We start from the raw sequence: 22,249 nt of genomic DNA, 5'->3' as shown, positions 1-22,249 counted from the left end.
CAAATGCAAACAAAAGTAGTAGTAGTAGTAGTAGTAGTAGTAGTAGTAGTAGTAGTAGTAGTAGTAGTAGTAGTAGTAGTAGTAGTAGTAGTAGTAGTAGTAGTAGTAGTAGTAGTAGTAGTAGTAGTAGTAGTAGTAGTAGTAGTAGTAGTAGTAGTAGTAGTAGTAGTAGTAGTAGTAGTAGTAGTAGTAGTAGTAGTAGTAGTAGTAGTAGTAGTAGTAGTAGTAGTAGTAGTAGTAGTAGTAGTAGTAGTAGTAGTAGTAGTAGTAGTAGTAGTAGTAGTAGTAGTAGTAGTAGTAGTAGTAGTAGTAGTAGTAGTAGTAGTAGTAGTAGTAGTAGTAGTAGTAGTAGTAGTAGTAGTAGTAGTAGTAGTAGTAGTAGTAGTAGTAGTAGTAGTAGTAGTAGTAGTAGTAGTAGTAGTAGTAGTAGTAGTAGTAGTAGTAGTAGTAGTAGTAGTAGTAGTAGTAGTAGTAGTAGTAGTAGTAGTAGTAGTAGTAGTAGTAGGCTTACTTAGGTCCCTGTGGCAGAGAACTTGATCTGGGCACACTAGGAATATGGCATTGAATATGGACATCGACCTCGCCTTGCTGACTTTCGAAGAGCTGCGGCATCTTGCCAAACAACATCCTATTGACGGAGCCGAGTCAAAGAGCCGAGTTGATCTTGTGGTTTCCCTAAGACAAGCTGGGGTGGGTGTAACCCCGATCAAGGCAAATGAGGTCAGTACTAGTAGTAGTCTGAAATCTCTAAACGAGCTTGTATGTGTGGTGATAGAGCTAAGAGAGCAACTTGAGCAAGCGAAGCATGATAATGCCATTGTTTCTTCACTTCGGGATGAGGTTTCCAGCCTAAAATTGGAAGTACTAGAGCTGAGGAACTTCACTACAGGCGCACTTTCTCAAACTGCCAATGACACCCACAACCGTCGCACCAGTGCTAACGAAGTTACCGTAGAGCCCTCCCTGTATGAAACTGACACATCCATCACCACTGCACCGCAATCACAGCACACCAGAAAGCAATCGTATGCAGCTACTGCCCGCCCATCAACCTGCACCCAACCACAATGTACGCACACAGCAGACACACGCTCACCAAATGCACATGTTGCACCGTACAGCACTATGGACCCTTACGCACATTCAACCAGAAAGGTCATGGGTGCACCGGATCAGCAGCAGACCATGCCTACGCGACCAAACCCCCAGCTTGATTCAGACTGGCAACAACAAGAAACCAGGCGCGAACGTCGTGCCCGTACTCAACAGGAACGCGACAGACAGGGCCCACTTTCACATGGCGCCAGCACCCCTGCAGAGATAGGGGAAGATCCAAAGAGTACGGAACCCGCACTTAGGCGCACTATCACCTCCAGCTACAAAAAACCCCGCCCCCCTGCTCCAGGGAAGTCGCAGCTCTGTGGCGTCCAGCCCGTCAAATATGCAGCTCTATATGTGGGAGGGATTAATCCTGGCTGCCACGCAGATGGAATCGTACATTGGTGCAGGGATCGGGACGTTGAGGTCGTATCATGCAACAGGGATCGGGACGTTGAGGTCGTATCATGCAACATTTCAGAATCCAAATACTTTGGCACCGCTTTTGCACATGTGCTGATAGACGCAAAGGACATGGATACAGTCAGCAAACCCGACTTCTGGCCGTCAAACGTCTCTGCCCGACCCTGGAGATTCAAATCCGATGATGATCGCACTTCAGGCAGAGAAGACCAGCGTCGCTACTCAACGGACGAGAAACAATGACTGAAGTCAGATCAAATCTAAATCCTCTTGCCCAACCCTTTGTGCCCCACGCAAGTTCTTCACACCCTTCCCCTCATTGCATTACATATTCTTCTATATCTATTGGTCATATTAATATTTGTAGTTTGCGAAATAAGCTTTTCGTGTTGTCCAAGCTTGTCCGGGTCCATAACTTAGACATTTTAGCAGTATCAGAAACATGGCTCGACAACAGCATCTCGGACTCAGAAGTCGACATCCGGGGGTTCTCAATGCACCGTCTCGACAGAAAGTGCAATTACAACTGCTCCTGTACAAATGGAACACCTTGCCAAAAGCGCGGCGGTGTAGTGATTTACAGCAGGTTGCAACTTGGGTTTAAGCGGATGTTGATTCAGCACATCGACCTGGAAATGGTTTGGTTGCGTTCCAAAAAACGAGAAGCAGGTGAATCATTCCTCATTGGCTGTCTCTACAGGCCACCGTCCGCACCGGCGGCTTTTTGGCAATCTTTACAGCAAGTCATGTATGACATTCAGGGCGAAGATCTCATTCTGATGGGCGACTTAAATGTTGATTTCTTGTCCCCTCAAACGCATCATTTTGACAATTTGAACACATACCTGCTACTTCCCCTTGATCTGAAGAATATGATTACGCACCCTACACGGATCACACCTACATCTAAAACACTTCTCGACTGTGTACTAACGAACATGGATTGTGTTGAGCACGGAAGCGTTCACTCCTGTGAGTTCACCGATCATGAGTTTGTTCACACCAGTATTATTTTTCCGAAGTCAATTCCAACACAAGGACAAATATATCGATCCCGCCGCCGTGATTACAGTAAGGCCTCTGCCTCTGATCTCTCTCATTTATTGTCAATTTCTGATCTCGGATCCTTCTCGTCCCCGTCGGTCAATGTAATGCTAGAAGAGTGGCAAGGAAAATTTGAAGACGCCTTGGATGTGGTTGCACCCTACATAATATCACGGAGACAATCCCCTGGAAAAAGGAAGAAGTGCCCATTCATGACACCGGAATTACTAGCTCTCATTAGGCGACGTAAAACCGTCTACAGAAAGTACCGCTCGTCTGACTGCAGTAGTACGGTTCTACAGAAGGAGTTCAAAGTTTTGCGCAGCAAATGCAATAACCTTTATCGCCAACTCCGAAATGCCCACTTCCGCTCCATCTGTGACGATTACCGGCGAGATCCTAGGCGTCTTTGGAGCACCATCAACTCAGTCACCCGGCGCACAAACCCTAGAACTGAGCCTCTCGTCCAGGCAGATACCTTGAACAGGTATTTCCATAGTATTGTGTCAGATCCGAACCCGGCTTATGTTGTTCCAAGTGGTACCTCAAGACCGTGTGACTTGCACGAGTTTCGCCCTATTTCTGAGGATGAGGTACTTCGGCACCTTCAGAAACTCGACGGTACGAAAGCGCCTGGGCCAGATGGTCTCCTCCCGAGCATCCTGAAGGCCGTTGCACCAGTTATCGCCTTCTCCCTCACCCTAATATTTAATACCTCTTTGTGCACTGCTGTGTTCCCGACACAATTCAAGTTGGCTAATGTCACGCCGATATTGAAATCCCGTATGGGCGATCCTACTTCTCCTTCGAACTATCGTCCTGTGTCACTCACGTCGATTCTGGCTAAGACTCTGGAACGCCTGGTTCTAAATCAGGTATGTGACAGTTTGACCATCGAAAATCACCTCCACGATCACCAATTTGGGTTCCGACCAGCTCGTTCCACGACACAACTGCTCACACTTGCTGTAAATGATTGGAAACTGGCCCAGGACCGCGGAGAGACTACCAGTGTAGCCTTTGTCGACCTCAGCAAGGCGTTTGATCGCGTCCAGCATCAACAGTTACTCATTGCGCTCCATGGCATGGGTGTTCATGCAAGCGCCCTGCGTTGGTTTGCGTCGTACCTCGCCGGGAGATCTCAGCGTGTCGTCACGCCAGCCAGCCAGTCCTCAAGTCTTGCAGTGTCTCGAGGAGTTCCTCAGGGAAGTATTTTAGGCCCTACCCTCTTTAATGTCTACCTGAGGGACCTTCCCCGGCTTGCGGAGACAGCGGGTTCAAAATTACTGATGTTCGCAGATGACAAGACAGTCTACTCTAGTGATCCGTCGAAGGCGCGTTCCGAAGCCAAGTTGTCATCGGCACTGGAGATACTAAACAACCACCTTGGCTCCATTGGTATGCAGATAAATACCGACAAAACCGTTGTCATGCAAATCCATCCCAAACGTGCCACAGGGAGTCAGCAACAACAACAAAGGCAACAACTGCAAATCACCTTGTCAAATGTTACGCTAGGGGAAGTGGAAAGCACCAGATGCTTAGGAGTCGTTGTTGACAATAAGCTATCTTTTGACCAACACATTAACAATGTCGTCCGGAAAGCCTCACGGAAGATCGGTGTACTGCGTCGTGCCCGCCGTACTTTCGTTGTCGGTGTTATTCAGCCTGATCTAGAATATGCTCTCCCTGTATACCTTTCGTTTATATCCGCTAAAAATAGAAACAAGCTAGCCTCACTCCACCGGCGCGCTGTACGAGTTGCTTGTGGTGCATCACCCCAAGCTAATATCACGCCACTTCTTCACCACCTCAATGTTTCCTCTTTCCAATATCGATCAGTATTTTTGTTCCTTGTATTCATTTTCCACTGTTACTGTATTAAGCCGGCTGTTTGCTTGCAGTCCCTCTTTCCCATCTGTACGTCTACCCGAACTACTCGCGGCTCTACAACTCATAACATGAGTATCAATCGCTATAGATCTATGTCTGGCTTTCTGTCCTTTTCAAGTAAATCGGCTCTTGTTTGGAATTATTTACCAGACGACCTGAAGTCCTGCACTACTATCGCAGATTTCCGCGTCAAATTGGCTATTTGGCTAAAAGACAGCTTAACTCTTAATCATTGTTGTGATTTGCTTTCAAGCAATGTGCATAATCAGTAACTTGATGTTGCTGTTTTTGTTTTTTTTTTGGTTTTTTTTTGGTTTCCCGTTCTCGGGGCCTTCTATTCGGTACTCTTTGTAGTTGTACTTCTGTACTGTTGAGCTATCCGAATTCAAATAAACATTAAAAAAAAAAAAAAAAAAAAAAAGTAGTAGTAGTAGTAGTAGTAGTAGTAGTAGTAGTAGTAGTAGTAGTAGTAGTAGTAGTAGTAGTAGTAGTAGTAGTAGTAGTAGTAGTAGTAGTAGTAGTAGTAGTAGTAGTAGTAGTAGTAGTAGTAGTAGTAGTAGTAGTAGTAGTAGTAGTAGTAGTAGTAGTAGTAGTAGTAGTAGTAGTAGTAGTAGTAGTAGTAGTAGTAGTAGTAGTAGTAGTAGTAGTAGTAGTAGTAGTAGTAGTAGTAGTAGTAGTAGTAGTAGTAGTAGTAGTAGTAGTAGTAGTAGTAGTAGTAGTAGTAGTAGTAGTAGTAGTAGTAGTAGTAGTAGTAGTAGTAGTAGTAGTAGTAGTAGTAGTAGTAGTAGTAGTAGTAGTAGTAGTAGTAGTAGTAGTAGTAGTAGTAGTAGTAGTAGTAGTAGTAGTAGTAGTAGTAGTAGTAGTAGTAGTAGTAGTAGTAGTAGTAGTAGTAGTAGTAGTAGTAGTAGTAGTAGTAGTAGTAGTAGTAGTAGTAGTAGTAGTAGTAGTAGTAGTAGTAGTAGTAGTAGTAGTAGTAGTAGTAGTAGTAGTAGTAGTAGTAGTAGTAGTAGTAGTAGTAGTAGTAGTAGTAGTAGTAGTAGTAGTAGTAGTAGTAGTAGTAGTAGTAGTAGTAGTAGTAGTAGTAGTAGTAGTAGTAGTAGTAGTAGTAGTAGTAGTAGTAGTAGTAGTAGTAGTAGTAGTAGTAGTAGTAGTAGTAGTAGTAGTAGTAGTAGTAGTAGTAGTAGTAGTAGTAGTAGTAGTAGTAGTAGTAGTAGTAGTAGTAGTAGTAGTAGTAGTAGTAGTAGTAGTAGTAGTAGTAGTAGTAGTAGTAGTAGTAGTAGTAGTAGTAGTAGTAGTAGTAGTAGTAGTAGTAGTAGTAGTAGTAGTAGTAGTAGTAGTAGTAGTAGTAGTAGTAGTAGTAGTAGTAGTAGTAGTAGTAGTAGTAGTAGTAGTAGTAGTAGTAGTAGTAGTAGTAGTAGTAGTAGTAGTAGTAGTAGTAGTAGTAGTAGTAGTAGTAGTAGTAGTAGTAGTAGTAGTAGTAGTAGTAGTAGTAGTAGTAGTAGTAGTAGTAGTAGTAGTAGTAGTAGTAGTAGTAGTAGTAGTAGTAGTAGTAGTAGTAGTAGTAGTAGTAGTAGTAGTAGTAGTAGTAGTAGTAGTAGTAGTAGTAGTAGTAGTAGTAGTAGTAGTAGTAGTAGTAGTAGTAGTAGTAGTAGTAGTAGTAGTAGTAGTAGTAGTAGTAGTAGTAGTAGTAGTAGTAGTAGTAGTAGTAGTAGTAGTAGTAGTAGTAGTAGTAGTAGTAGTAGTAGTAGTAGTAGTAGTAGTAGTAGTAGTAGTAGTAGTAGTAGTAGTAGTAGTAGTAGTAGTAGTAGTAGTAGTAGTTGTGGTTGGACGGTTTGGTCTCGTGGTCTTGCCAGTATCATATTGGCGGATTGCCAGGTAGGTGTAGAATGTCAGTACCGTTGGTCAGCGTTGTGCAATGTTATTGCATGAGCTGGTTGTAAAATAACTGGTGTTAGCCTCCATCATAGCGTAACTTGTAGTTCATTAATCCTTATTTCTTTTTAAAACTTCACTTCCAAACTCCAAAAACGATCTCTTCCCTGCGATTACAATAAAAATTAAGATTAACATTACACCAAATTTTCGGGTCTGGCCCATCATTAGGGTATTAAATGACAACAAAATCATCCATTTGCATAGGTACTTATTGAACTACATGTATGAAGTCAACAACGAATGACACTGACAAAGTTAACTTGAATTTGAATCGCAGTGAAGAGACCGTTTTGGAATTGAGAAGTGAAGTTTAAAATGTGTTAGTGGCTGTGCTGGAGTTTGCGGACAATAGAAGACTTGCACAAAGATTGTCTGGGTTTGAGATGGGGCAAGTGGACCTTCCGCTCTGAGTGACTTTCCGACCTTTTGAGTTTGAAAGTTTCGCTTTTCGCCTCAGGCTGACGAGTTGTTTTGCTTACGAGATCTCTCCCATAGGCGTCAGCCTTTGGGTAATCCTGAAATATAGATTATTATATTAATATTAATATCTCAGTACTCTTGTCAGTTTTGTGCCTAGTTATTGCACTTTCTGACTGTATATAGTATCCAGTTACCGTGATGGAGAGTTACTGTTAACTAGTATCCTTATGTCTTTTTCCTTTCTACATTTATTTATGGCTCACCATCCGAGTTTCATATTCATATCATTATTCTTTTCCAAACCGGAACGCAGAAAAATTGATTCATACCATAGCGAGATGAGCTTGAATGAGGGAATTTTTAGTATCATTGTAAATAGTATAGCCACAGGGTGCAGCAAGCAATTCCTGGTCCTGAAATTTGACTACATGTACTTTCCCACAATGGAAGCGGAGTCAAGCACAACCGAAGTTGGTCGACGTCTGAGAAAGAACTCGATTCAGTTTTATTTCTGCACTACCTCCAGAGCGACCCTCTCGCGAGGACAGACTGCGGAGAGGCCAGAAACCTGCCGAGTCGCAAGCGGAAGTCCAAACTACGGAAATGAAGAGTAGAGGGACCTCACGTGAGAGGCAGATGATCTTTTCTCTTAGTAGTGCTGTATCCTATTTGAAGGAGAGAACAAGTAAGCTGGAGAAACATTGTGAAGTCCTTAGGCCTGATGTAGTACCAGCTCTTGTTGAAGTCTCACTTGTTCCGATATGTACATTTTCTCAGCCCTGAATCCGAGCAACTGTACCTAGACTGGACTTAGCCCAGAGACATGGTATTGTAGACCTTAGGCCATGGTAGGCCATGGTCGTAGTGGTCATACCTCATGTGACGCCCCTGCATTCCTTCACTTGCTATTCGTTCCTTATCTACCCAAACTCAGGAGCTCTCAATGGGCGAAACAGGTGTCTGGAGGATGTGGAACATCTATCCAAGAGAACTTCCTCGATATGGTGTGTTGAAATGGGCCAAGAGTGCAGTGTGGAGAGATGGACAGTTCGAGCTCTACATCATTTGCTATATTTGTGATGTGAGTGAGCATATAGTTTTTAATTAATCTTGGCATTATTGCAACTATTGTCGCCAAATCACCTGTTCACATCCTCAGATATTTACTGTGCCAATGATGAAGTAAAACAAAAGAGCGAACTGGCAAACAGACAAAGACGAAGTGAAAGAAATGACTTACGGCATGGCTCCCGAAATTCACAGAAGAAGGAAAATTTCGAGTTTGCGCCATACCACTTTTCGTCAGATGCCCTCCTATTGGTACCTGTGGGCAAGCTCTTCACCCAGAGAGGTGGACGGGTAGTTCGGCTGATTTTTGCAACATGCGTCACCGTGCAATTGGAGTATAGCGTGCTGAGGCTTAAAATATCAGAATCGGTGGCAGAAACCGGCGCCAGGTGCTGACAATCCTGGACTGCTGCTTCGTATGTGGTATAAATGGGTTGTGCCCGGCTAGCAATCCATGAACAAGTGCTTGGACAATACGTTTCCAAAATGCCTGAAAAAGAAAAAATAGAAATCCAATACTCCGAGGTTGAGCCAATAATTCTTATTTAACCCTTTGGAGTCCATGGTTCGATTTCGAACCATGGGCATTTTGCATGCATGTGGGCCCAGTCAAACTTTCGGTGCTCGGCCAAATCTTGACCAAATTCACCGATCGAAGGGTGTAAATGGTAGCGAAAACTCTCAGCTTTCGCCTCGAAGAGGTCCGAAGTCGCTCCAATGAAGTTTGAGTGAGCGGCGAGCGATCAAACATTTCGAATTTTCTGCACTGCGTGCTGCGAGTCAGCAGTGCGTGAAAAAAAGGGATTTTCCCAGCTTCATGACAGGCGGCACGTGCCAGGACCGGCGCGGCGCGAAGTCACGGCAAGGTAAGCTTCTACTCGGAAAAATTTGAACCGTTCCGAGCTTGATTCAGTGCTATGGCTACAGGAGACCGATTTCGTCTCAGATCTGGAGCTGGACTCGCGTTTGGGGCGCGTTGTGGCGGACAATGAAAAGTGCTCTAGGCGAGTTTGGGCTCATTGTATTTCTCTCATCAAGAGCTTTCCAACGAGCCCAAGATCTTCAAAATCGGTGAAGTAGAACCAAAGTTATGTTAGAAATGGAGGGCGCATTTTTCGTGACCGCCACAAATTCTGCGGAAGCAAAAAAGTTACGGACTCCAAAGGGTTAAGGAGAAAAGGACCTATAAGTTATTAATTATGACTAACAGTCCACCAAGGTAACGAGATATTATTATAATTATGGGCCACAACCAGCTAAAACATGTCTCATAGGCTAATTTTTCAAATTTTGTTTTCCTCCAGAAAACAGTTTTTGGAACTTAATGGACCTCTTGACGGTGGTGCAGGGCACAAAACACGGCTGTTATGCATGCATAATCCAGCGACATTATGTACGGTACGACATTTTCCCGTCGCCCCAGTGATCCATGATGCTGTCGTACGCGACCTTGCTGCCTTTTTCAAATCTCTGGAAATATTCGGCAAGGTTTCGCCTATGTTTCTGTCGATTCCAGCCGTTTTCTACGTTGGATTCGCGAAGTCTAAGCGAATTCACCTTCCTGCCTTCAAGCTGCGCAAGCAGATATTTTGATCGTCAAAATGCGCAATGGGAAAGTGAAGTTACGATCTTTTTCGTTTCGTTCTTCCTCGTCATGCCGGCCATTGGCGTTTATCAGAATTGGCTCACATTCGAGGCTTCCTCCTAAGGGGTGCAGAATTTTTGGCAGCCTTCACGCCAATTTTCATTGAAAGGTTTGTCCTTTTCTTACGTCGTAGTTATATTTTCATTGCCGCCCAGATTATCGTTTTCGTGCCCAAGTCGATTTGCGTGGCGTACTTGGACGTCAATTGCAAGTGTTTGCTGATAATGCAGGACGAGTGGAAGAGTGTTCTCCTGCCTTAATGTCTAACGAAGACCCCGGTTTCGTCCGCCATAGGAGGGATCCGTGCATGAATCGTTCTGGATGTTAGCAAGTACAAATCAGACATGCATCCAATGAACATTTTTTGAAATCCATGCTTTCGAAATGTATGTAGAAACAGGACATTGTGTAGAGATTTTAAATGTCAGAGATGCAAGATTCCCCATCTGTCTGAGGCCTTACGTGTAGACACATAGGCATGGGTTTTTTGTATTACTAGTGTTACTGCAGATTTAGGCCACGCACAATGTAGTCTTTCGACGATCCTGCTGAAAAGCACACACTTGCATGCGTAAAGACCATACTGAAATACTTCAAGTAATTGAACCACAACAAACGACAACCATGATGCAGCTTATATATCTTGCACTACATCAGCACTAAGCACAGCATGGCACTCAGGACAGGGCCGCTGGTGATGGCCGTACCCGGTTTTACCACTCTCGGCGTTCATGATAATTACATGTAACATGTTCAATATGCAAATGATTATGTAGAACACTAATAGGCTATCCTCGTACACTCCTCACTAGAGTCCCTCCTAAACTGCTTTCTACTTTAGTGAGGACTACTGTACAAGCTGCATTATGCAGAGTATCTGTTGCTACCGGAGTGTGTAGCCGAAACAACCAGGTTATTATTCTGATGCGAATAAGATACACAGCATCACGCATCTTCATGACCGTGCCATTCCTATGGAGCTTGCTCAGGGCTTGATGGCAATGCAGTTCACCTGCTGAATTGACAGATGTCCATGAATTCATTTTTAAAATAACAAGTCGGTCAAGTGAGAATTCAAGTCGGCAGGAATAGCGCAAGCTCCTACGTAGGGAGCAACACACAATTCCCCAAGTATCGCCGAAGTCGCATCAACCTCTTCTTCACATTAATTACAATACGGCGAATTAAATCAAAGCTGTACTGAGAAGCTAAATAATTCTGTGACTTGAAACAAGCATTGATAGAAGAATAACACCTATAGCAGGTCCATGTGCTTTAAAAGTTGGAGACTGGAAGATATCCTCTATTTGTACACTAACAACACCAACATGGAAGCGTTGCGGGCAACCAACTCCGCCAAGCTATGACCCTTGATGATGTATTGTGGTACTTTGCTTATCACTGCAAGCCCACTGGTTGACTTGATCATCATCCATTGCTACTTTCATGACGAAGATCAGCAGTGCAACTGTGGCAATAAATATCACCGCCTCCAATGCCGCACTTATTGGAGGAGCACATTCTACTGGAAATGAAACACTTCAATGTTCAGTTGGTGCTGATCTGGAATAGTATGGAGAGTAGGGTGGTGAAGGGTTACACGCAAATTCAACATCCTTGCCGATGAGCACTGTGGAGCATGTGCAATGCAGAAACTGCTGTCCAATAGTATACAGAATCTGATTTCCAGCAATCCTAATATCCTCACATTGATCCCAAAGTGAAGAGCACACGGATGAAGAGACGTACATGTAGCTGCTATGTCATCAACTTTGCGTTGAGAGAGTAGCAGACGATCGAATTCTATCCTTCTCCAAGATGAATTGCAATCAGTCTAACGATTTATTTGTGCTCTTGTCTTATGCACGGAAATCTGGCTGTAAGCTGTCCTCAGGGGAGAACATGTTCTAGAATAAGAGCAGTGGGGTTCCATCTGTTCACGTCATGATGGTAGTGAGTCAAGCAAACGTGCCCTCTTCTTGTTCCGAAGTTTCAAACACACCTAATTCCATGATGCACTACATTACTAGAATTTATTACACTGCATAGTCTTGAAAACAATTCCTGTATTGACTCCAGGACATACTAACTTCAGTACTTCGCCGAAGGGAGGCTTCCAGGTCTTGGCGGTAGACTTATTCTCCTCCAGCATGGCCTCATACGACCTCTCCAAGGCACGAATCCATCGCCCCAAAAACAAAAACTCTCTTCGATAAATTTGAAAAATGTGCAGAAAGACTGCACGCGTCGGCACGCTGTGCGTACGCGAGCTGTTGCGATGCTGGTTGCTACGGTACGCCGCCATATTGATAAATGTCGCACTCAGAACAGCCGTGAAAAGTAGTCTAAAAGTAGTCCAAACACCTATTTCAAAATATACTTTGAAGTAGAAAATGACAGTTTTCGTACATTCTGACACACAGACAAATTTAGTTGCTTTTGTGGAGAAGCACAATACAGAGGAACTAGAGATGATGACACAGACTTGAGCATTAACGACATCAGTTCCGAGCCATGGACCAAGTTCTTCCTGGAAAGCATCACGATGCCCTGGGCGGAGTTGCAGTTGCATACTCTTTTGATTCTGGCAGTGACACTGATCGTCACATGCGCTTCCGAGCCTGCGTCAGACGGCTCATGAGCGCTGAACGGCACGTGACAACGAAAGGCAGTTCTTCGCCTAATGTGCTCGCCCACAACTTGTGCCTCTTGGCTCCAGGGGACAACGGGGCGATTCAGCTTCGCTGTCGACATCAACATCACTGAGATCCCGAAGATTGTCGTCGTCGCTCTGCAGACCCGCCGTCACCGACTTGCTGAAACCCGACCAAACCTGCGCTGTACACAGCGATCGTCTGGCTCTGCAAGCTGCTCTAGTGTCCCTAGATACGAACATTGCCAGTCTTTTCTCGCCAACTACTTGAACTACACCGCCAAAGAAGTGTTTGAACAAATTTCGAGAAGATGATCGCCACCGGGCCATGCATGAAGCGCAGCGTGAACGAGCTCGACAAACATGTTTTCATTCCGTCATTTCTCAACTTTTTTTTACGAAACTCCAAAGACATGGTTTAGTTGATCGCGGCCCATATAGTAAGATAATGCAACAACAAGGCACTGTTCCAAAAAAATGGCTTTGGCTTGATTTTGGTGGGGGAGGGCCCGGGAATTTCTCCGAGAATACACGACTGATGTTAGGAGAAGTATGTTAAAAAAAACTACTTCCTCCGTTAACAAAAACTTCGTGATGGATTTGGATGGATATGAAAACGCTTAGAACAGGTCAAGAACAGTTTGTATCGACTGCAAATCACTGGACGAAGGTGATTAAGTTAAGCCTATGTACAGCGTCGTTACAAGAGAAACTGTTGGCGGAATGAGCAGAGAGTTCAGTTTGCGTCGCTTTCGCTCGATTAATTTTTTGACGTGCGTCGCTGTCGTCATCTGCTGCACGCGAGTCGTCATCTGCGGTAAGCGAGTTGTCATCTCTCTCGAATCGTTGTTCAGCTCGTTTCAGCCTTGCCTCGGCTTTTTTGATCACACTCCGCTTGATGTCGCCGTCGTTCAAGTAAGTTTGCTTTCAAGCTGCGTGATCCGCCGCGATGGCGATTACTCGTTTCCACCAGGGAGTCGTGAAAAATATTTTACGACTCCTGGTTTCATCTTCGCTCTCCAGAACTCCGCAAAATGAGGAGTAAAGGCACAGCCTAACTGATTCTATTTTCTCTAATGGATACCAGCACTGAACGGCAGCGGATAGCAAGTCCAGTCGACTTTCTTTAGCCACGAGACTCGCATCGGACTGGAGACTTCTGAAAGAATGCATGGTCATCAGTATTCGAATCTGGGCTTTGCGCAGGTTGAACAAAAACTTGAATTCAGAATTATTTTCATTGAGCCGTGCGATCGGAGCAGCTCCTGCTCCTTGTTCACTCGCTCATTGTGTGGGCTCGCTGCTCCGTTGTATCGCTCTCTATCACTCTCCAACGTACTCAGTGCTAAAGTGTTAGAGAGGCCAAGCAGCGCAATATCCCCTCGGAGAAGTGGTATTTCAGTTTCGCTCGCCATGACTGTCATCACCTATGTTTCCACAGCGCAACCATCGATTCCGCTCGGCTTGTTTTGAAAGGTCGCTTTCCTTGCATCGTACCTCTGTCATGGCATGCCTAGGGAAGGCCAAGAAAGTGATTGCGACTCATTTCACGGCAGTTTGTGCCCAAATCAGCCCCTCAAAATTCCATCACGAAGTTTTTGTTAACGGAGGAAGTAGGATAAAAACGGTCGGAACCGAAACCGGGAACATGTGTCAATGATTTTTCCTGATGATCGGGAATAAAGTCGTTTTGGGCTTTCTTTTTTTCATTGATTTTGCTGCCAAGGCTGTGCGAGGGCTACGGATTATTTCCAGCCATGCCAGGCATGGTTTTTGAATGTGTGTTCAGCAGATTGGTATCAATGTAGAACATGTTTGTGAAGGGTTAAGGTGGTTCACATTCAAATCTAAAGTAAATCACAGAGAAACTAGTTATATTGCAGCCACAGTAATGTCAAAAACAGTAGTTTACCAAAAAGTGAGGTCATCCTATTTCACCCACTTAGGGCCAAAGACGTATATATTTCAATTCCAAATAAGGAGTGCAGTATACAAATGCCTCACCGATGCATCGTGAGCCATTTTTTCTATATCCACTATTGCATGGACACGAGTAACTGCCGTCGCTGTTTAAACAGTTCGAATTCTGGGGGCAAACAAATCCTGGTGTGATACATTCATTGACATCTGAGACAAACCAAGCGGGCAAGAAAGTGTGAGTGTGAGCAAACAAATTTCAAACACAGTAGCCATTTCCCTCTAAATCAATTTACTGTTTAGGGTGCAATGGCCAACAAGACAGTATGAATTATGATCATAATATACAGTTCACATTCAGCCCAGTATTGGCATCACCCATCAGGTTAACGCCTCTGACGGTAAAAGAGAAAAAGAATCGAAACGTATTATTATGGCATGGTTGGGAGGGCAATAATGAATTTTCAATGCCCGAGTGGTGAGCCCGAAGGCCGTGGGCATACAGAGTCAGTGGCGGTTCTGGGAAAATTAGGAGTACAGATGATCGTGGCTCGTTGCTGAACAGACTGGATGGGATATTTTGCCGAAATTGAACTGGTGATTGAAAATCGTGTAACATTGATGGGAGGCCATTGAAATGATGGAGAGATTTATACAGAAGGGGCAGTTGGAAAATAGCAATCTGAGCGATCCGCAAACTGTGGCCTGTATTCATAATTAAAAGAGTCGATTTCTCAACGTACCTATCATTCTTCATTCTTATACAGTACAATAACTCACCAGAACATGAAGGCTGGGCCAGATTTCCATATGCTGTGCAGGATGATGTCTTTGTGCCAATCAGATTGTAGCCCTTGTTGCAGGTAAAGGTCACAGAGTCTGGATATTGTATCTTCCCACTTTGGCTTGAGGCCCCGTTCTTCAATGGTTGCACTGAACACGTCACAGCTGGAAAACAGGTAAAGAAATGATATACCTTCATCAAAAACTTGCACCCTAGCGTTTGGTGTCTCTCACTTAATTAAAATTGTAACATAACAGTCCATATTCTTCGTGTTCCGTTGCATCCACAATATCTGCAGTTCACTCCTCTCTGACATGTTCTCCCTTCGCCGTGACTGCGCTCACACAGACAGAGTAACCCGCGGCCAAGTCAATTATTCCCTTTCCTTACCCATTGTGCAAGCTCAAGCTGGATACAGATCTATTTCATTTCTTGGTGCTGACCGCTTTAATGCGCTTCCCGAATCCCTTCGCACAAATCATATCCCCAATTCATTTCGCCAGGAACTTAACAATTTCATTCATCTTGGGCACCCTGTACGAAGACCTTAGGGTCAGTGTTGGGAATGCCCAAGTAAAATAATTAAATACAATACAATACAAAAAATTCTGCTGGTCCTGTACAAACAGTCTAATAATTGTCCTTAGCAACATTTTTCGTCAACAAATTTTGAAGAGTTCGTTCAGAAAGTTCAAAGTGGTGGACATCACGCAACTGCAGGGTGGATAAAAGGGGGTTTGTCAACTGACAACCACTCTATTTACCGGTAGCTGCAATTCACTTCTTAGCGCATGCGCTGAATGAATTTTTTTATATTTGTGATGTCGAAACTGATTGACGTTTCGGGCCACTGAGGCCAGTCACCCATCGTCAGAACAATTAACAAGGGGCGAACCTGGCCTTTTATAACGAAAGCAAGCGAGAGCGTATGTATGTCCATGCACAAAACAAACGAAACACACAATAGGCGTATGAATTTGCATGTACAAGAGAAAAGGGGAAGTGCGCTGAAAGAGTGGGTATGTAGCAACTTGTGGAGCTCCCTCTGAACCTCAGCATTGCGAAAGCGTATCATGCCAAATGCTGGTGGGTTGTGTTGCTTCGTTCTTGGAAGGCTGGACGGGTCAATGTCATTGTCTCCAAGACTGAATTTCTGTGAGAAGAAATTCCCAAAACATTCCAACTTGTCCTTCGCGGTGCGGTGCTCTCTGCTGTTCTCATCAATGAGTGTGGGAATATCAGACTGGTGTCCAAAACCACCTGCACGCTTAATGGTACTCCACCATTCCTTGTCTTTGAGACCGCCAGTTGTAAGCTTAGTGCGAAGTGTAATCTGTTGGACAGCTTGTGCTCTTGCCATTGTGCGAATATTCTGTGCCACGACATCGGAATACATACGTTGTGACTGTTGTTAGCCTGGATAACGCTGCCACGCCTTCCAAGCTTGTTGCTTTGCGGCGACAGCAGCATTGCATTCAGGTGTGCACCAAGTCGGATTCGATGGGCGTTTGATAAGTTGTTTGCTAGGGATGAACATTGCCATGCCCTGCTGAATTTGCTGAGTCAGGCGAGTGCAGGCCTCCCCTGGGTCATCCTGTAGAAGGGAACCCCAGTCTGAGGTGCGCAGGAATGCTCGCAGGCGGCTCCAGTCAGCAAGGTTGTAGCACCACACACGCCTAGACGTGGGAGGCTCCCTAGCGCGGGCACTGCTGAGACAAAGGAACATAGTACTTGAGTGCAATCTGGTGGTCAGACTTTCCGAGGGGAGGTAACAGGGAGGTACAGGTTTCCGGATAATCGGAGAGAATTAGATCGAGAGTATTGAGCCTCAAGTTGGAGCAGATAAATGCCCCCTTTCAAACCCCCCAACCTGCGTGAAACAAATAGCAAGCATGCGTTTAAATCAATGGCGTCTAGCCTCATTCTATCATCCATGTGTTCCTGTAGTAGCTCACACTGTACCCCATCGTAACCCCATCCCCCTGCAATGTGTTGGTTTCCTTACTTGCTAGACTGATTTTATATGATTCTGGACTGATTTGAATCACATGATCTTCCTTATTGGCCATGGGTCATCGTGGAAATAAAGAATAATTTAAAATGCTGGATGAGCTGATGCCGAGCAGTCACCTCTTCCATGTACTACAAGAAGTACTCGCCGGCTGAAGTTGTCTCCATGTGTACAAGCCACCTGGCATTGAGCACATTGAAGTCCCCTGCGAGGATGGTGTGAGCAGCGCTGTGTCGCACAAGGTCGATTGTGGTGTCCAGGTACTCTATGAGGGAGACGTCTGAGTCGCTACTGGACCCAGGGCGGTAGACAGCTCCAATAACCGTTTTCAGGTTCTGTGTGTTCAAAACAGTAAGCCAGATGACCTCATGAGCGTCGGATTGGTATCTCTCCAAGTGCTGATAAACGAGCCCTTGCTTCAGCCAGACAGCAATTCCGCCACCATTGGCATGCGTTCTATTTCGTTCCTGTCGGCAGACAGATGGAATGCTCTTCCCATTGACTGCCGTCTGGCCCCGTCTCTTACTCTGTATGTAAACATGGTAAAAATTCACCTAGGGTTTCCAGTAAAAAGGCAACGCCTGCTGGGATTCCCCTAGTAAAATAATAAAATATTCTACTACTACTACTACTCGCAATTCTGTCTCGGCAGATAGGTCAGGAGTAGCCTGGGGTGGCTGCCTCCACTTGTGAGCATTTGTCTGAGGTAAGCTTCGACTCTGTAACGATGGACATATCCACCGCTTGCTGGAGGAGTGGATGACGAAGTTCGCCAAACTTGGAGTAAACTCCACACGCATTGTGGAGTTGTGTGCCCGACCTGCTCGCAGAGGTTCACACGTCTCCAGTACCTGGCTCAACACAAATGCAAGAAGTAACTCTGCCCTCCTTGCCTCTTTGAGGCACTGCATCACCTTTAGGTGGCAGTTTCAAGGTTCAAGGTTCAAGGTGTGTGTGTGTGTGTCTGGGTGTGTATACAGCCCAGCAGTAGCCCGTTCTACTCCATTGTTTCATCTGTTTTGCCAGTTCTGCTAGCTGATTCTCTTTATTTTCCATTGCCCCTCATAGTGCTCATGCTTGGGTTGAGGGCGACTTGACCCGTTTTTAATGTAGCTGTATCATAGTAATGTGTGTGTGTGTTTGTGTGTATGTGTGTGTGTATGTGTGTGTCTGTATGTGTGTGTGTGTGTGTGTGTGTGTGTGTGTGTGTGTGTGTGTGTGTGTGTGTGTGTGTGTGTGTGTTGGAGATGTGAGGTGACTCTGATACCATCTGCGTGAAGGTCGCACAGCGTCGCCAAAAGTGGCTGGGCCATGTTGCCCGAATGGACAGTAGCCGGATGCCGAGACAGATCCTGTTTGGCTCACTTCTCACACGTCGCCCAGCACATGGCCCTCGCAAGCACTGGAAGGATTGCGTCGTCTCCGACCTAAGAGTTCGTGGCCTCACCAAGGAATGGTACCCTATCGCCTGTGAGTCCCGCGCTGACTGGCGGACTATGTATGCCGAGCCTGTGGAGAATGTGCCTCAGCCTGACCCAGTGGTATGTGCGGATTGCAATCGGTCATTCTCGCGCCCTGGAGATCGTGCTCGCCACAAATGTGTGGTTGAGCGGGCAAAGCCGATTGCTGAGCAGCGAGGGGCTTGCCACTGTGGAGATTGTGGGCGTTGGTTTCGCAGCAAGGGTGGTCTAGCTGTTCACCGCTGTTCCGCACCTCAGCCTCAGCCTCCCGAGCCCCGGCAAGACTACGTGCAGGATACCTGCTGTGCTGCGCACTGTGCTGTGTGTGCCCGCTGCTTTCGGTCTGTGCAAGGCCGCGGTCGTCACCGGTGCTCGAGGACTGGCCCGCGCCCGACTGCCCAGCAGCGTAATTCGTTCAGCCATGTATGCGTGTGTTCTCGCCGGTTCCGTTTGCCCCACCATCTCTGGCGTCATCAGGCTGCGTGCTCCATCTTCCTCTCTGATGCCCCTCCGGGGCCCACATGACCCCTGTGGCAGTGGCTCTACAGGACAGGACAGGACAGGTGTGTGTGTGTGTGTGTGTGTGTGTGCTGACTTGAAGGAGGCAGAGATCTCGGATAGGGGCTGGTATGACGCAGCTCAGAACCGCGCAGATTGGAGGCAACTTACACAGCATCGTCGCGCTCCTGTGCAGAGGGTGGACACATTCCCCTGCCCCTGTGGTCGCGTTTTTGGTCGGTCAGGAGACCTCAAACGCCATGCAAGATATTGCTCAGCTCGCTAGCTATCATCGCCTTACGGCGATGGGCGTCCAAGGTCCAAGGTCCAAGGTGTGTTGGAGTAGGAAGCACTTTTTTGAGCTCTGCTGGTTCACAAGTTTGCTCAGCTATAATATCCCCAGGGGTGGCCTAGGGCCACCCCTGGCTAGGTTGTGAGTATGGTGCGTGGAGACCTGGGAAGCAATGACGGGGCAACGCCTGATGTTGCCACTTGCAACCCGCCACGTACCCACAACACCTGCGATGGTTTTGGAAACCTCCAGGTAGACCCTCTTGCACGAAGTAGGAGACGGAGAAACGAAGCGTTTGTGTTGAAGTTTTGTACCTGGAACGTCAACAGCTTAGTGGAGAATGATGGAAGCATCGAGACAGCTCGTCACGAAAGAAGCTTGCCCGTCGCGGAAGACAAAAAAATTCAAATTGTTCTTCACCAAATTCAAAATTTGAATTTCTCAGTCGCAGGTCTTCAGGAGACGAAATGGTTCGGCGATCATGAGTATGTGATCAGTGGAGCGTCTGTTCTAAATGCAGGACGCCCCGTCCCAACAGAGCGAGGAATGCCCGCATATCGCGGCGAGGGAGTTGCAATCGTTCTTTTAGGTTTGGCCCAATGAGCGTGGAAAAACGGCGGGTGTCAGTGGCGAGCTGTCAGCTCGCGAGATGTGGCGAAACTGTTGTTTGGCGATCAGTGGCTGCATGTCATTTCCTGCTACACTCCAACATTCGCGAGGCCTCGCCATGAAAAGGAGAAATTTTATTTTATTTATTCGTGATTGTCTGTTATCCATCCCGGAGCGCGATTTGTACGTCGTACTTGGTGACTTCAACGCCCGTGTTGGCAGCAGCCCAGGTCATGAAGAGGACGCATGGAGGCAAGTGCGTGGTCCTTATGGCGTTGGTACCATGAATGAAGCTGTTGAGGAACTGTTGAGCTTTCTATCCATGTTCAACTCTCGACTCTGTAATACATACTTCAAGAAAAAGGACATTCATAAAGTTACCTGGCAGCACCCACGTTCACAGCATTGGCACTGTATTGATTATGTGATCACCCGGCAGCGGGATTTTCAGCGCTGTACAGATTGTCGTGTGTACCGGTCTGCTGAGTGTGGGACCGATCACAAACTTGTTGGGCTAACGTTGTCACTTGGTTGCCGCCGGCGTTTCTACCCGCCAAAGAGCAAGGCCCCTGATCGCCGTCGCTTTGATGTATCCCAGCTCGGACCTGCTGACCCAACCGCATCAGAGGATGATGATTTAGTTAGGCAAGCAACTGTGGCGGAGTGGTACCATACCTCATCCGACTGTCTGCAAGACGCTGCACCAGGGACCTCAGTTCAGGATCAATGGAGTTCACTACGGGACGCCACAGTTAAAGCAGCTACCTCTGTCCTAGGCAAGAGTCGCCGTTGTCAGCCAGATTGGTTCTCAGCCAGTTCTGCCACTCTCGAGCCTCTCCTTGCACATCGTAACACTCTATTCCAGAAATCTTTAGCAGATCCATCACCTCTGGTCCGGCGAGAGTTTGTCCGCGCGCGCTCAGCTGCAAGGGATGCTGTACGCAGTGCTAAGGAGGACTGGTTCCGTAAGACTGCGTCTGATGCCGAATCTAGGAAGTTTGGGTGTAAGGCTGTGTGGAACAGCATCCGGGATCTACAGACTGCCCGGCGCGGATTGATTCCCACTAAGTCGTGCCTGATCAAACAGACTGATGGATCACCATGCTCGTCCGTTGAGGCACAGCAGAACCGCTGGTCTGAACATTTCGAAAAGCTGCTGAACCTTCCAAGCGGCTTTGTCCGATCTGAAATTGACTTGGTCCAGCAGCGCAACATCATGGAACACCAGGCCACCCCACCCACTGCTGAAGAGGCCCAGCGCTGCCTTCGCTATCTTACGAACGGGAAAGCTGCTGGAAGCTCCGGCATTCTACCGGAAATGGTCAAATACAACTGCGACCTATTCTATGCCAATCTGTTTAAGCTCATTACCGCGGTTTGGGAGGAGGGCGTAGTACCGCAAGATTGGGTGAATGCTGAGATAAAACCGATACCCAAGAAGGGTGACCTCACTAGCTGCGACAACTGGCGTGGCATCGCACTCCTCGACGTCATTGGCAAGCTGTTCGGACGCCTGCTGCAAAACCGATTGCAGAAAGTCGCCGAAAGTGTGCTGCCTGAATCACAGTGTGGTTTCCGGAAAGGTCGCTCCTGCACGGACATGACGTTTGTTGTTCGCCAGGTTGTGGAGAAGTGTCACGAGCACCAATCCAAGGGATTCCTGGTGTTTGTCGATTTGAGGAAGGCATACGATTCTGTTCCGCGTGCTGCACTGTGGATTGTCCTGCTGAAGCTGGGAGTCCCGGAGCAACTGGTCAGCCTTCTGAAGTCTTTTCACGACAACATGACAGCCACGATCATCGTTAATGGTTCCCCCACTAAAGGCTTCCCAGTGTGCAACGGATTGCGCCAAGGGTGTACAATGGCACCAGTCCTTTTCAACTTGTTTGCTGGTGTTAGCTGCTCCCGGCTAATGATGCCCCTCACACCGGAACACAGGGGTTTATATGATTGGATAGGTTATAGAAGTATTCGATAAGAGTGTAGACAGAAGGAGAACAGGACAACGACAACTCAAGACTAGACTACAACAGAACTGGAGCATGCGCTCTTCTATGTGAGTGCTCATTGCCAAGGGGAACGAGCGGGAAATACAAATAGTGAGTATTCAGGTCGTAGCATACATACACCTATTACACTGTGCCCCCCTAGCTAAAATTCACGTCCACGGGAATGAACGAAATACCTAGGAAACAACAAAAGAAAACAAACCAAATAATAAACTCAGTCCAGGACATAGTCAGCTAGTCGAGCAGGTGCAGTGCGAACACGGCCAGAACGACGAGAAACAGGAGAAGAAGTACGGACCGGAGCAGACGACGGCGGCTGTAGCGGCGGAACGCAGCGTGGCAAATCATCATCGGACAGCGTAATCGGGTCAGGACGAGAAGCAGTAACGGCAGGCGGGTGACAGTCGGGAGGACGGGAAACGGCTTCAGGCGGACGAACAAACTTGCCACTGGCAGCATCATATCGGGTGAAACACTCAGACAGAGCAGG

At 46.5% G+C, this 22,249-nt stretch overlaps 1 protein-coding gene across 1 annotated transcript; it reads left to right on the top strand.

Moving 5' to 3' along the window:
* Positions 1-771: 771 nt before the first annotated feature.
* On the top strand, positions 772-21,700 carry LOC135821849 (uncharacterized). Its single transcript, XM_065334846.1, has 4 exons — positions 772-1,524; positions 1,558-4,187; positions 20,190-21,503; positions 21,650-21,700. Exons 2-4 carry the CDS (start codon positions 1,761-1,763, stop codon positions 21,698-21,700), a joined length of 3,792 nt encoding a protein of 1,263 aa, XP_065190918.1. The 5' UTR covers positions 772-1,524; positions 1,558-1,760.
* Positions 21,701-22,249: the final 549 nt, after the last annotated feature.

Source organism: Sycon ciliatum, chromosome 7 (genome assembly GCF_964019385.1).
Source record: "Sycon ciliatum chromosome 7, ocSycCili1.1, whole genome shotgun sequence".
NCBI classification, from domain to species: domain Eukaryota; kingdom Metazoa; phylum Porifera; class Calcarea; order Leucosolenida; family Sycettidae; genus Sycon; species Sycon ciliatum.
This window is presented reverse-complemented; position numbering and strand designations above follow the sequence as displayed.